This window comes from Odocoileus virginianus, chromosome 27, assembly GCF_023699985.2.
Source record: "Odocoileus virginianus isolate 20LAN1187 ecotype Illinois chromosome 27, Ovbor_1.2, whole genome shotgun sequence".
Lineage (NCBI taxonomy): Eukaryota > Metazoa > Chordata > Mammalia > Artiodactyla > Cervidae > Odocoileus > Odocoileus virginianus.
In genome coordinates this window covers 21,566,148-21,582,017 of record NC_069700.1, presented here as the reverse complement: position 1 = coordinate 21,582,017, position 15,870 = coordinate 21,566,148, and the positions used below count along the sequence as shown (strand labels likewise).

Below are 15,870 nucleotides of genomic sequence, written 5' to 3'. Positions count from 1 at the left end.
AGGCACCAGTAGATTTGGTATCTGGTGAGGAATTCACTTCCTGGTTCATAAATGGCCATTTTTCTTGCTGTGTCCTCACAAGGAGGAGGAACTTGATTTCTCTATTTAATTTTTGCCATTTAATAATGATATGTGTTAGAATGCGTCTATTTGGGATCATCTTGTTTGGGACTCTGTGCTTTCTCTACTTAGTTATCTGTTTTCTTCTTTAAGTTTGGGAGGTTTTTAACTGTAATTTCATCAAATGCATTTTCAATCTCCTTTTCTCTCTCTTCTCCTTCCGGGATCCCTATAATGTGAATGTTGGTATGCTTGATGTTATACCAAAGATACCTTGAACATTTTTCATATTTTTAAAGTGTGCTTTTCTTTTAGCAAAAGTCTCTGATTGAGTGATTTCCATTATTCTACCTTGCAGATCACTTATGCATTCTTCTGTATCATTTAATCAGCCATTTATTCTTTCTAGTGTGTTTTTTAATTTCAATGATTAAATTATTCATTCACAATCAGGTCTTTTGTATATTTTCTAGTTCCTTGTTAAATCTTTCACTATGTTCTCTTGCCATCTATTCTTCTTCTTAATTCAGCTAGCATTCTTACTACTAATGTTTTCAATCCTTTACCTGGTAAATTATTTATTTCTATTTCATGATTTATTTTTCACACATTTTCTCTTGCTCTTTCAATTGAGACCAGTTCCTCTGCTTTCTCATTTTGCTTAACTTTCTCTATGAATTTAGGTGAAACAGTTACCTGCAGTGGTCTTGAAGGGGTGTCCTTATATGGGAGGATCCCTATTCAGTTTACATGTGCCCAGTCCTCTGCTTGAAGAGGTAAATTTGATATAGGTACAAATCAAATGTTTTCTCAGTGTGTGATGGTAGCTACCGCCTTGGCAGGTAGCGGGGCTGGAGATGGAAGGAGCAGAGCTGAAGGCAGGTGTGAGGCAGGGTTTTTCCTCTACTGAGTGGTATTTGTTGCCCAATCAAGGGTAAGGTTGGCTCTCTAGTTGCTGAGGGTCAGGTCTAAGCTGGCTCCATTTCCTTTGAAGATGTGCTCTCTGCTCTCCCAGCACTGAGATTCTTGCCCTAGAGTAGGGAGTGCTGAAGCAAGAGGGGCTCATGCTTGCTCTTGGCTCATGATGGGACGCAGGCTGCTGCAGAGGCTACAGACGGGTATCCAAGCTGCCTCCAAGCACCACCTATGCACGTGCCAGAAACTATTGCCCCTGCCTTGCTCAGATGCAGCCTTGGGTCCAAGTCCTCGTTGTCCCTCACAGACAATCACTCCCCCAAGCTCCCCTAGCCCCACCCTGTTGTGAACCCACAGGGCAGGCGGGGCTTGCACTGGCTCTCAGAACGTATCAGGGCGCAGGCTGTGGTGGACTGGCGGCCATCCAAGTTCCAAGTCGCTCCTAATGCACTGCCAGAGTACTCACCAAGAAGGGCTGCCCTCACCCCACCCAGCTGCGAAGGGCGCAAGTCACCTCCTACCCCATGGCCCAGCTCTCTGCCCAGCTGTGGCAGCCCTAGGACTAGTGCACCGCTGTGACGTGGAATAAGTGGAGCTGGGGTGTTCACTCATCTCAGGCTGGGATGTATGCCAGAGTGGTCATGGGAAGCCAGGCAGCCACTGGAATAGTTCTCAATCCACCCTCCCACTCTGGCTCCCAGGCAAGTCAGTATGTGCAAGGGATTCTCATGAGTGAAGTCCAGCCTTTTCATGGTCTTTCTGTTAGTCCCAGCAGCCCCAAAACAGCCAAGGAGGCTTGTTTTCCTTCTGCAGAAACTTAGGGCTGGAGCACCCAATAAGGGGTTTGAAATGCTTCCTCCCCAGGGTAAATCTCCTCCTGTGTAATCTCCCTTTTCTTTGGAAACCCCTCCCAGGGGCACTCATCACTTCTCGTCCTTTCCTATCCGAATCCACGTATATCTTTCTCGCAGCCTTGCTTTTACAGGAGGCCTTCTGCAAGTCTCCAGTTATTTTTCACTGAGGGTTGTCCCACATGTAGACAGCATTTTTGTGTGTTCATGGGGGGACATAAGTTCCCCTTCCTCCTACTCTGCCATCTTGATGCCTGAATTTCTGAAGACTATTTCTTTGGTTCTCTCTCTCCCTCTATCCACTTATCTATCTATTCATTTATTGATTGATTCAATAAATCTTTACTGAGCTCCTACTATATATTGAGCACTATGGTAGGCTTTAGCAATGACACTCTGTCAAAAAAAAAAGAGACCCATGTGTGAGTAAACTTGACCAAAGACCTTATCTCTAAGTCTTTCTCTGAATAATGTCACAAAGTAACTCTCTTTGTTTACCCTCCCACAGAAATTTATCTTATCACTCACATGGTGTTCATATCATTCTAGCTTTAGAAGGTATTTTGCTGAATAATAACCTAAATCATGATTGAGATAAAGATTAAAACAGAAAAAAACATTTTTTAAACCGTCCTTCAGCACCCAGTCTGGACTTTTCTTGCTCAGCTGCCTCTTCAAATTATATTAATTATACCTTTCATGGCATTCATTAGAACACCTTAATTACTCTTTCTATATAACTATATCTTTTATGTATGAGGTTATCAGACCAAGGTTATAAGAGTTACAAATGATGGGCAGCAGTGATTAACAAAAATAAAATCTGCTGGTTGTCAGATAAAAGAAAAACTGAGACAAGTCTTACTCTTAAGCTTAATGGTAATAACAACACTTTAAAAAGCAGAAATTTGGAGGCAATGATTGGAGAATTTTCCCTCCTGGAAATACTGAGGACATTTGTCTAGAAAGAGTTTCATCAAAAATAAGACCCTATGACTTAAAATAGGAGCTTCTTTTCCACGTTAAACATGAAATTCAGGGACTTCCCTGGTGGTCTAGTGGTTAAGACTCTGCACTTCTGACGTAGGGGGCGCAGATTCAATCCCTGGTCAGGGAACTTAGATCCCACATGCTGCATGGCATGACCAAACAAACAAACAAACAAAAAAACCAAACCAAGATATTCAGCCCTCATAAGCCTAGAAGACAAAAGACAAGAAGAGTAAATGGGCTAAAAGCATCCTTAGGATAGTTCCTTCATTCTGTTTGACAGATAGTAATTAAAATATGCAAGATATAATTCTATTTGTTTTATTTTACCTTTCTGTTTTTCCTTTGTACGATACTGTGCATTTTCAAATATTGTGGAGGAATTACGTGTCTCTGAGTATAGTTTCTCAAGCTTCTGTAGACATGGGACTTTTGTTGGTGTCAAAGAATTTCCAACAGACCTAGAGCTCACTGTAAAAGAAAAAATTTCAGAAGTTAAAAAATAATTTTCCAAAGTGAAGACATTAATGTACTTATCTTTATTTCATGGTCCTATATACTATAAGAGGCTTTAGAAAATGATAAATCAGTAGTACATATTTCTCAGTAAATGAAAGATTTGGTTATTCCTAAGATACCTTACATGGCTATCATAAGGAGAAATAAATAATGTAGACAAAAAGCAGAACAGATAAATTAATGTGGCCAAAAGGCAGAACAGATGGTAGCTATTACAATCATTATTATTAACAAGAGAAAGCATCAGTGCATATTGAAATTTATATAATATACATAATATCATAGAAAATTTCTAGAAATAGAGGGAATTTTAGTGAGCATATTCTAATAAGTTTTTATGAAGCTGATGAAGGAAAAAATTAGTCATTAATTGCAATCTTTGAGTTACATGGGTTCTATTTTCAAGCTTATTTACTTTTCCACTTTTGTGAAGAAATTGTAAGCTAACATTTAGTTTTGAGCATTAAAGCAGAGTAGCAATGAGAGACTAGGATACTTCAGATTTATTTTTTGGTGATCATCTCTGATATCAATAGCGACAGATATCTTGGTGTTTCAGGGAAAGCATCAAGATAAGGAAGAAGAATTCAACGGGAAGAGTGTAGACATGCAGCTAGTCTCGTTTATGAATATAATAAATGCTATTTGCTGTTGTTCAGCCACTAAGTCGTGTCTGACTCTTTGCGATCCCATGGACTGCTGCACATTAGGCTGCTCTGTAGTTTGCTAAAATTCATGTCCATTGAGTCAGTGATTCTATCTAACCATATCATCCTCTGCTGCCCCTTTGTCCTTTTGCCTTCAATCTTTTCCAGCATCAGGGTCTTATCCAATGAATTGGTTCCTCGTATCAGGTGGCCAAGGTATTGGAACTTTGGCTTCAGCATCAGTCCTTCCAATGAATATTCAGGGTTGATTTCCTTTTGGATTGATTCGTTTGATTGCCTTGTAGTCCAAGACTCTCAAGAGTCTTCTCCAGCCCCACAATTTGAAAGCATCAATTCTTTGGCACACAGCCTTCTCTAAGGTCCAACTTTCATATCTGTTCCTGACTACTGGAAAAACCATAGTTTTGTCTATACACACCTTTGTCATTAAACTTCACATAACCTCTGTTATCAATACTATAAAAATGTGGGATGAATAATTTCCAAACCTAAATTTATTCCATTTCAAGTTTTAAAAGTATGTTAGTGTATATTAAGTTTAGTAGAATTTAAATAGTGACTCTTCAGGGACTGATGAAATCACAGTAAGTATTTTCTTTCAACAATTTACAAACTTAGTGAATTACAGTCTTTATTAGTTCATGTCCTTAAAATTATCCAAATATTTTCTTACTAGGGGCTGCAAATAAATATAATGTCATCCTGCTATGGTATTAATATGATTCTATAACATTAATGATATTTACTTAAAAAATCCTAATATCCCCCTTATTTAAAGCTGACTCCTCCTGGCAATAATATTCATTTTACCTGGTGGAATGAAGACATCAGAGAAGAATGAAATAGAGAAAAAGAGAAGGATCTTCATTGCAAATTATTTCTTAGGAGAAAACCGTCCACAGATCTTCTGTCTTAACTCAGGTGTTGTTGAAAGAAGAAAGAAAAGAATCTTTGATTATCGAGGCTTGTTAAAAGTAAGAACATTTCTATGCTTGGTTGAATAGTATGATGTTCAAAGATACTGCTGGTAGAAAAAAGCTGATGCTTTGCCACACAAAAATGCAATCTATTATGCCAATTCCTTTTGAGATCACTTTCAAGAAGCTTTTAACAATTACAAGATTATGGGCATAAATTGCTATGTGACCAAGGTTGGAAATAAAACTGCAGTAATCATGTGACATTCCAAAGTATGTTTTGTAAATCACATATACTATTTTAATGTCAGAAAGGTAAAAAATGAATTTCAATATAATGGGAAATTGAGAACAGAATTTTAGACTGAAATTGTCAATGAGAAAATTTAATTTTTTGTACATAAATGCATTGAATACCAGAGTGCCCAGGTGACTTCATGATACATATCATTTTATTTAAAATATATATGAACATAAATAATGACAGCATAATGATGTGTTTGGAAATTATTTGTACCCTGTAGGAAAGCCAGTCTCCTTAAGCAGGATTTATAAATTTCAATGCGTAAACAGGCTAGGTTAAAAAGTGAGATTGCGTTTCTCTCTCTCTTTTTTTCTATGTAGCTTGAAGTTATTTCTGAACTCATCCACAAGTTTTCCATGGTTTTTTAAAGTAGATATTGAAGAAGAGCAGCTGAAATTGTTCCCTAGCTCCCAAAAGTTAAGGTTAGGAGCAATGGTCTATTGATTCTATCTTACCACACCCGAGAAGGGCATTAAGAATCAGTGTAGAAAAGAGTTCTGGTCAGCATTAGTCACCCTTGTTTTATAGAAACAGAGGCTTTTGCTATTAAAATATGTGTAGATATTTAGCATCTCAGTAAAGCTCCCTGAAAAAGTAATAATGAGTTATGTCTAAGAATTGTTTCCTTCTGCAAGCAGTTTCTTCACTCTATAAAACATGAATTATAAAAAATGAAGAACTATTTTTGAAAGCTAAGAACTTGCTTGGAAGCACATGATTGAGGATTAACATCTGACATAGATTAATATCATTTAGGCATAAATCTATGTAAGAATGACTGATTCAACAAAAATTAATCAAACACCTACCATGTGCCTATTACTGCTCTAGTTGCTATAGCATATATGTGAGAAGATAAAAGTATTTGATTGCTGTGAATGAGGATAAATACTAGCTGAGTCACTAAAATTCAAAATCAAACTCTATTAAAATGAGTTTTTGGTACTTTCTCTGTTATCAGAACTCAAATAAACATAAGAGTAGACGAGAAAGCTCTCTCATTGATTTTCTGTTTTATTCCTTTCCAAAGATGTTACAGATGTGCAATATCATTACCTTCCTTCAAGGATCGAAACCAATTAGAAATTTATCTTGGATATTTCTTTTATTAAATCTGGAGGGAAAAAAACCAGAAAAATTATAACAGAACAGCTGATTCACTTAGGATTCTTTGTAACCCAAAGTCTAGTCCCATGGAGAATATGTAAACTACTTATCTTTTTGACCAGAAAAGCATCATTTCATTCTTTCACTCTGAAAGTCCAATATGTTAAACACATTCTACAAAATCTATGTCACAAGGTAGAATTAGATGACTCCTTTCAAAACTTATTATTTGGACATGAGGATACATAATATTTAAATTGCTTTTGTTTTACAAATATGCAAAGAATTTTAAATCATAGACAACTGGATAATTTAGGTATGTTTGGTTCATTGACTGGGAATCTATGACCATCTTGTAGAAATTTTAGATATTTAGGAAAATAAATAAGAAGATCTTATTACCACCTAGAGAACTTCAAATTATTTTTCAAAATACATGAAAAATACATGACAAATCAATAGGAAAAATGCCATTACAGTTATATGAAAATAGTTCTTGTTTGCCTTCTGAGTATATTATCCCTGTAGCACAAAGTTCAACATTAAAGATTGTATATCACAACATTTCTAGGCTATGGATTTTGCGGATCTAGTAAGAAAAGCCTAGATGACAGGAATTAAGGCAAAAACTAGTACATTGAATGAATTAATAAGCTTATTTTATTGTGCTTCATTTTTCTCTTAACTTTCTAATTCTCCTTTTTAAATTATAGAGAAGTAAATTACTACTGGAGTTAGTGATTTGGGGTCCACAATATTTAGATTTATTAAAAACCATCCCTTGGATATTAAAATGCATAAGATGCATTTGCTCTCTACTGATTGAGAAATAAGGGGAATGAATTACTTCCTTTGGATCCTGAGACTAATCTTTTTGGGAGTAAAATCTCCCCAATTAAGTTTTCCCTTATTTTTAAATGATTTTTATTTTTTTAAGCATCATAAAAATGAATTTTCAATTTTTCCAAATACCTTATGGGAAAGAAGCAAGAGGAAAAGAGCAAATACAAACTAAGAAATCAACTGTAAAGGATAACTATAAAAAGAGACATGGAAAATTTCAAATTTTAACAAATTGCTTCTTTTTGAACTGTGGGGCCCAAACTATTCCACTACCTTTATCTAAAACCCAAAAATCTATGAAAAAATTTCCTGCTGAGGACCCTCACTTGGCAGCCTGTCCCAGGGGCTCACTTGAGACCTGGGACATGACCGTTCTCTCATGTCCAATTTTTCCCATTGTAGGAAAATGAGAATCCCAGGCTTCTCATAGGAAAGAATTCAAGAGTCAGCCATTTTGAAAACTACTAGTCTACAGGACCCTTGGAGGACCATCTAAATCCCGTCCACAAATCACATTAACAAACTGAAAAATAAAAACCATATCATCATCTCAATAGATGCAGAAAAAGGTTTGACAAATGCAATACCCATTTATGATTAAAAAAAAAAAAAACAAAAAACAACTCTCCAGAAAGTAGAAATAGAAGGAGGCTACCTCAACACAATAAAGGCCATATATGACCAATCCACAGGAGACACATTCTCAACAGTGAAAAGCTTAAAGCATTTCCTCAAAGAATAAGACAAGGATGTCTACTCTTACCACACTTTTTCAACATAGTTCTGGAAATTCTAGCCATAGCAATCAGAGAAAAAAGAAAAAGAAAAGGAATCCAAGATGGAAAAGAAGTCAAACTTATTTTATGCCGATGACACAATACTATACACAGGAAATCCTAAAGATGTTACCAGAAAACTACTAGAGCTCATCAATAAGTTTTGTAAAGTTGCAAGATAAAAAACAGAAATCTCTTGCATCTTATTTTTACCAAAGGCATTTATGAATTTAGTAAAGGATTTGCTAGTGAATAATTTCATATATGAGCACTATTAGGCCGCTGAGAGAAAAATAATGGGGTAAGTGTCCTTTTCCTTCTAGTAATGCACCAAACTGTTCAGAGCCTGCAAACACTCCTCATCTGAGGACATTATTTAGAGGCCCCCAAGAGACAGGTGCTACGGTGATCAGACAGTAAAAGCGTCTGCTTGCAATGGCGGAGACCTGGGGTTAATCACTGAGTCGGGAAGATCCCTTGGAGAAGGAAATGGCAACCCACTCAAGTACTCTCGCCTGGAAAATTCCATGGATGGAGGAGCCTAGTAGGACAGTCCATGGGGTCGCAAAGACAGACTGAGCGACTTCACTTTCACTTTCAAAAGACAGAAAGCATATGATCTGAGATTTACTTTTGGCATAGCAAACAGAGAGGACATGTTATTCCTGCACAAACGCTCTTGATTAACACAACCTCAGTGTTCTCACCTTGGCTAAACTGTAAATAAGTGTCTTCCTGGCAATAGGCCCCCAGTCCCCCTTTTCTTAAAGCATTTACTTGAGAAAACGTGCAATATAAATTCTTTTTCTTTGAAATGTAGATAGTCTCCCAGTCTCATCCTAGTTTTACAACCCCAGAATGTCTTTCTCAAGGACCTTTTCAAGAAATAGATGATAGCCAAGGTTTGCTAACCTGTTAGGCGGGTGGTAGAAAAAAGTTGAAAAATGAATATGCACTCAGATTTTGAGATCTGATGGATTTTAGAGTGTTTTCAAGGAAACAGACAAAGAATGCAATGTGTGTATTAAGTGATGGTGAGAACATATTCCAAATGATGAGAAGATACTCATGACTTCTCTATAACTTCATGGGATGTGCCAATGGTGGGGGCGGGGGGGTGGGAAGAACACTTTTTGGATAGATGCTTGTACAGATATAGTGTCATTTGGAGAGAAGAAAGGGAGATTTTGCAAATGGTAAGATAAATCAGAGGAAAGTAACCCCATGAGAAATAAATTCGTGGTAAAGGAAAATGCTAAGATTTGATAGAGCAGAACAAAGTATAATTGAGGTGACCTTGAAGCGATAATGCCTTTCTGTGATCTTCAACCTGGAAACTGTGCTCATGCCAAGTATAAAGTGAAGTCTCCAAGGCTGAACCCCCAAGAACACTCTGTAATATCAAGCACAGATAACACAACTAATTAAAGAGGGAAAGTTCTTACCGAACAACCTGTAATATTTCAACCAACCACAAGGCTATTTCAGGATAAACTGTTCACTAAAATACCACATGCCCTTTGATCAAAATCTATGCTCCACTGATACTCTAAGTACTGATAGTCATTAGTGATAAAATTTTATTACATAGTGCGAATAATAGAAGTTATGTCTTTGTGTGAGACAAAAGAGGGGGAAAAGACAACCAAGGCAATCAGGGCACAAAAACACAGAGGAAGACAGAACTATGGCTTGGCTTGAAACTCTTGGTCATTAAACATTTCCTGACTTACACAATTCAGTAATATTTATGCCAGGAGTGAAAAAATGTTGGCTGTAGATTAGGGCGACATTGGAACATTTTTTGTGTGAAGCTAATATTTATCTGAGAATCCTCCTTGTTCCTTTGATCACTGATGTAACTCCTCTTGGTTCAAGGTCACAAAAGCATGTGGAGTGGACAGCCTTACACTGTTCACCAGTGTAAGGCTCCAGCATGTTCAGGGTAGGAGAAGAACCAGAACATGATTATCTTTTTTTTCTTTTCCCTTAACTATGTCACTGGGGGTTAAGGAAATGACTTCTCTATACTTGTTGCATATGGAGACTACTCATCAAAATGTTTTCTTTTTTTTTTTTCCCATTTAATATTGAGTGCTTTCAGAGGGAAAATGGAAAGCTTTGGTGAAAATGACATTTTCTTTTTAGTTATAGCACAATTTTATGTTCACAGTCCCAGAATATAAAAATGTAAAAAAAAAAATTTTCTGTGTGTGCTCAGTTGTACTCAACTCTTTGCAACTTCATGGACTATTGCCCACGAGGCTACTCTGTCCATGGAATTTTCCAGGCAAGAAGGGTTGCCATTCCTACTCCAGGGGATCTTCCGATCAAGGGATTGAACCCGTGTCCCTTGTGTCTCCTGCATTGGTAGGCAGATTCTTTACTATGAGTGCCACCTGGGAAGTCCCTCCCCCACAAAATATATAATCATCTTTTATATACTCCTTGAATGCGAAGAATTAGCTAGAAAGAAGTCTAATGCCTCTCCCCTGCTCAAAAACTCTTAAAATTAAAAAAAAAATACTGTGCATTACTATGTTGAGTATTGGGACTTAGTACTGTCAGTGGCTCAGACAGTAAAGAATCTACCTATAATGCAGGCTACAGTCAGGCGGGCTACAGTTCATGGGGTCACAAAGTTGGATACAACTGAGTGACTTTCATTTCACTTCTTCATGCTGAGTATTATACTAGACACTTCCCATGTGATCTGACATAACTTTCAGTTCAGTTCAGCTCAGTCGCTCAGCCATGTCTGACTCTTTGCGACCCCATGAATCGCAGCATGCCAGGCCTCCCTGTCCATCACCAACTCCCGGATTTTACTCAAACTCATGCCCATCGAGTCGGTGATACCATCCAGCCATCTCATCCTCTGTCATCCCCTTCTCCTCCTGCCCCCAATCCCTCCCAGCATCTGGGTGGTTATTGCTATCTTAATTTAAAGAGAAGGGAAACAGATTCATAAATAGTATATAGTTTAGGTTATGCTACATGCTATAACAGAGAAACCCAGATATGTACAATGCCTTAAACATGATAGAAGTTTCTTTCTTTCCCATGTAATGTCAAAATGGGTAACACTGGTCTGTAGGGAGTGTTTCTTCCAAGCTGTAGATTTGAAGACCCAAGTCCTGTTCTCTGGGTTAGGAGGATCCCCTGGAGTAGGAAATGGCAACCTACTCCAGTATGCTTGCTTGGAGAACTCTGTGGACAGAGGAGCCTGGTGGGTTACGGTTTGTGGGGTCACAAAGAGTCAGACACAACTGAATGACTAACACTTTCACTTTCTTCTTCCATTTTAGGATTCTATTACTTTCCAACATGTGGGTTTCAAGGTGACTGAGGAAAGCGGAGGAGAAACAGACTCTTATATGGGCTATTTTATGGAACAGTCCTAAAAATATTACATACTACTTCCTTTAACCAGAACTCAGTCAGGTGGGCACTTGTAATTCTAAAATAGACTGAAATATGCCTATTGTGATATCAGAAGGAAGAGAAAATGAATTTGGGAACAGTGAACCAGTCTTAAGCCCAGTTAACTTTTCCGGTCACCAAGTGTCTATTAAAATTTTTGTCCCATGTGTAGAACAGCCTCCCTGCCTCCCCAAAGGAGACAGCTCACACTCTCATTTCAACCAAACAGCTATTAAAGAATACAGCATCTTCTAGTACTGTGCAATCCTTTCTCTCAGATCTAGATATAATGTTAAAATATAAGTTGTCTTCCAAGAGATAGGTACAAGAATAATCACAATAATATCATTTGTAGTAGAGTATCATTGGAAACAAATTTCATGGAGGAGAATGAATAATCTATGGTCTGTTCAAAATGGCCAGTTAGTGAAAAGAACTCCAGAGACATCCAAAAATGTAGATGAAATATAGAAACCTAATATACATGTCTTGTATACAATTTGTAACACATTTGTGTTACAATATGCTGTGTAAAGTATGCTAATATTACACTGGCAGGTGGTATACATCCTTTCTAGAAAAACACCCTGCTATATTGAGCACCTTCTTTGAAAAGTTTGCTTTGGGTAGAAATGTATTCTCTAAGTGCAAGTAAATGAAAGCACCTGCACAGGAAAGCAAAAATAATTTGTTGCTCCAGGAAACTGAGATACTGAAAGCCACACAGAGATAGCAGACTGCTCATGCCAGAGTGTGAATCCTCCCAGGGACTCCTAAATCTTCATTAAACTACTATACCTAAACACTACTTACACTGAAGTGAAGATTTTGGAGTAACCAAAGAAGAAAGTTAGTTTTAAACTGATAAATTATGTAGGGCTGAGTGGCCCAAAGGGATTGACAGGGATCGAGTTCCCCATTATCCACAGAAATGGCAATCATGAGATTTATTATGTGAATTAAAAAGAAAATATATTCTTTTCATATATCTCAGTGTTACATGAGTAAATGTATGACTTCATAAAACAGTAACAAGCAAATCAATGAACTGTCAAAGCTCAGCAGTTTGGAAACTTTCTGAAGAATGTTTTTTTAACCATATGTGGACCTGAAGTTTATGAATTTCCACTTGTTAGACTTTACTATGATTATTGTATTCAAAGTACTGGTAACAAATTTTTAAAAATATGCCAAGTCAACCATATTTAAATAAATAAAAAAGAAAAAAAGTAAGACAGTTATATTTCAATAAATAAAACAAAATAAAATATGCTTCCCCAAGAATAAAATTGGGTTTCCCAGGAGGCATTAGTGGTAAAGAACCTGTCAATGCAGGAGACATAGAGACGTGGGTTCAATCCTGGATTGGGAAGATCCCCTGGAGGAGGGCATGACAACCCACTCCAGTACTGTTGCCAGGAGAATCCCAAGGACAGAGGAGCCAGGCTACAGTCCATGGGGTCACAAAGAGTCAGACATGCCTGCCTGGAGTGACTCAGCATGCATGCACAAGAATAAAGTTACATATTTTATTTGATATTTTTATTCTCAAATTGATTAACATACATAACAGTTTTTTTCTTTTTAAGTAAAAAGCCCTAGCCAAAGAAACCATCTTTTTTCAACAGAGGTTTCTGTAAGACCATCTCATACTACACTTTTATTGTTTTATGGGAATCCATGATGCTCAAAATCATTTAATTTCAAATTCAATATTATATTCATTAGTGTTTTAAGCTATATTCTTTACTATTTTCAATAATTTTCATCAGAGTTTGGCTTTAACAATCATCTCCTCTCTCTTTTTTATCTTGAATACCACTTTCTCCTTTAAATGAACCCCATTTTCTTCAAAGTAAGAAAAAAGAGAAAATAATTTATTCAGTGATTATTCTGTGTAAGGTTTGGTTCTAGATGTGTGTGTGTGTTAGTAACTAGTCATGTCCTACTCTTTGTGACCTCGTGGACTGTAGCTCGCCAGGCTCCTCTGTCCAAGGAATTCTCACCAGGCAAGAGTACTGGAGTGTGTTGCCATTCCCTTCTCCAGGGAATCTTCTCAACCCAGGGATGGAACCCAGTCTCCCACACTGCAGGCAGATTGTTTACCATCTGAGCCACCAAGAATCTTCCCAGTCCAGGGGTGGAACCTGGGTCTCCCACATTGCAGACAGACTCTTTACCATCTAAGTCACCAGTGTTCTAGATAAGGAAGTATTTTAAAAAAAAGAAAGAAAAGGTAGAGTTCATACAAACCTAGGCCAAATTTTAAGTCACCTAAACCACTGATATTAATAAAGATTTGTTAATTTATTTTATAATAGTTCAGAAAAACACTTCATCAATAGTCAAGAAAAATGCCAGCATTCTAAAACCAAGAGGACTGAATCTCATCAATGGTTGCCTGAAACTATTTCTTCCTGTGAAGGAAGATTTTTCCATATGTCTACCTCATCATTTAAAAATGAGCATTTTAAATTGTGAAACCTGAACATACATTTCAGACAAAATGCATGATGATCTTATGAAAAGATTAGGAATAAGGGAGCAAGATTTCTTGGATTGGTTGTCCTGAGTCAAACACTGATGGACTAACTAAAGCCCTTTTTCATTTTTTTTTTTTGACTCAGCAACAATAAGTTATTTTCCTTTTTTAACAGGGATATTGTGTTAATAATGACTTATGAACAAGAAACAATCTGCTGAAGATAGTTTTAAATATCTAGAGACTTATATTTGTGACATGAAATGAGAGTAAAGCTGTGTTTGCCCTTCATTTGTCAGAAAGGTCAAATGTCTCAGAGCATTTAATTTAAAAAGAAAAAAAAGTGCACAAAACAGAGCACTATTTCACCAGTTGAAATGGCTCTGGAGTCTTCCATCAACTTCAGGAATTAGTTTCCAAGTGTTGCTTGCTTTCATTCAGTCTGCAACCAGCATGGAGCAGATCACCTGCTGTGAAATAAGGGTGTAGCGACCAACAGTTATTATAGCAGTAGCCATAAGTTTATTGCTTATTGGTACTAAACTTAAATCTTTGTAATTTTGAATTACTGAGTTAGCTTAGATTTATGGAGATGCACAATCATTTAGAATGGCATTCATTCCAGAAGGGTATATTATCTAAACCAATTTTCTTATAGCGATGCAATTGCTATGCTACAGTTACGGTTGTATCAGCATTTCCATTATAAAGTCCTATTTTCAGGGTTTTATAATTTGACCATAAAAATTCTCTCCTTGTTGAAACTTGGCAAACAAGGTCTGAGGCATAGAACTCAGTTTTTTTTTTTTTTTTTAATTAAAAACAAAAAAACATACACACTTGTTTGGTCTATTCAGCCATTTTAGGCATTAAGTTTGCAAACAACAAAAATACACCAACTATATCTAGACGGAAAGAACTGGGAAAAAGAACAATTAGTCGAAACACCAAGATGTACAAATGGTCAGTTTCTATCAGTTGCTGCTAAGTCACTTCAGTTGTGTCCAACTCTGTGCAACCCCATAGACTGAAGCCCACCAGGCTCCCCCATCCCAGGGATTCTCCAGGCAAGAACACTGGAGTGGGTTGCCATTTCCTTCTCCATTCTATCAGTTTCTTACACGTTAATTTCCTGCCAAGGTAAGAAGAACAATGGTCTGAAAGGAGGTTTGAAGATGCAAATGAAAATCTCACCAATGCTAGTAGCAAACCAGGAATTGGGGCAAACCATCTCTAAGGATCAGATTCCTTATCTAGGAGGAGGACAGAATTATACTTCTCCTATAAAGGTGTGAGAATCCAATAGAAACAAAGTCTTTGATATTGTAAAAGCAGTTAATAAGTGTTGCGATCTTTTGCAGACTGGGATCTGGGGACCGGAGTCGACAAAAAGAGAGAAAGAGAGAGAGAGAGTAGTATCTCTCGGGTTAGGGGGAAAACCAATAAAGCCCATGCGCAGGACTTGTACCACTCACGAAGGCACAGGGCGTCCTTTCAACTAGGTCTTGAAAGTCTGGGCAAGAAAGCAAGCTCGGTAGGCTTCCACACTCCGAAGAGACTGGAGACAGGATGCGGGGGACCCAAGTCTCTAGTGGAACAAGGGTATTTTATTAGCAGAAATGCAGGCTTATATATCTTCAGTAAAATGATTACTCAGCCATTACAAAGAATGAAATTCCACCAGTTGCAACAAAATGGATAGTCTAATACATACAAGGTCGCTGAAGAGAGTCCCTGAAGGGAGTCACTGAAAGGAACCCAAGCAGGTGCCCTTTCCCATGATCTCAGTCCTGAGAACTGCGTGCAGATCTGCTCGTCCTTGTATTCCAGGAACTGATAAGGAACAGAGAGTCTTTGAGATATGGCACACAAAGGAAGAAAAATGCAACATATTGGATTCCTTAAAGTTGAACATCCCCTGACATATAAGCATGTAATATTACTTCTTTGCTGGACAATAGCTCTTTCTTCTAAATTTCCAAGTCTTAGTGTCCAGACTACTTTTTAAAATTTAT

General features: G+C 37.4%; 1 protein-coding gene across 3 annotated transcripts in view; it reads right to left on the bottom strand.

Annotated features, from left to right (window-relative positions):
* Positions 1-15,870, bottom strand: part of LOC110137680 (beta-defensin 110) — a 54,427-nt gene that overhangs the window by 14,442 nt on the left and 24,115 nt on the right. The window contains exons 2-4 of one of the 3 annotated variants that reach the window (XM_070456325.1): positions 6,281-6,338; positions 4,814-4,914; positions 3,147-3,287 (exon numbers count right to left, since the gene is read on the bottom strand). In XM_070456325.1, the coding sequence (XP_070312426.1) occupies positions 3,147-3,287; positions 4,814-4,871 (199 nt within the window). In that variant the 5' untranslated portion in view covers positions 4,872-4,914; positions 6,281-6,338. Of the gene's footprint in view, positions 1-3,146; positions 3,288-4,813; positions 4,915-6,280; positions 6,339-15,870 lie in introns of those variants that run through there. The other 2 variants (XR_011483882.1, XR_011483883.1) reach the window with 2 other exon arrangements.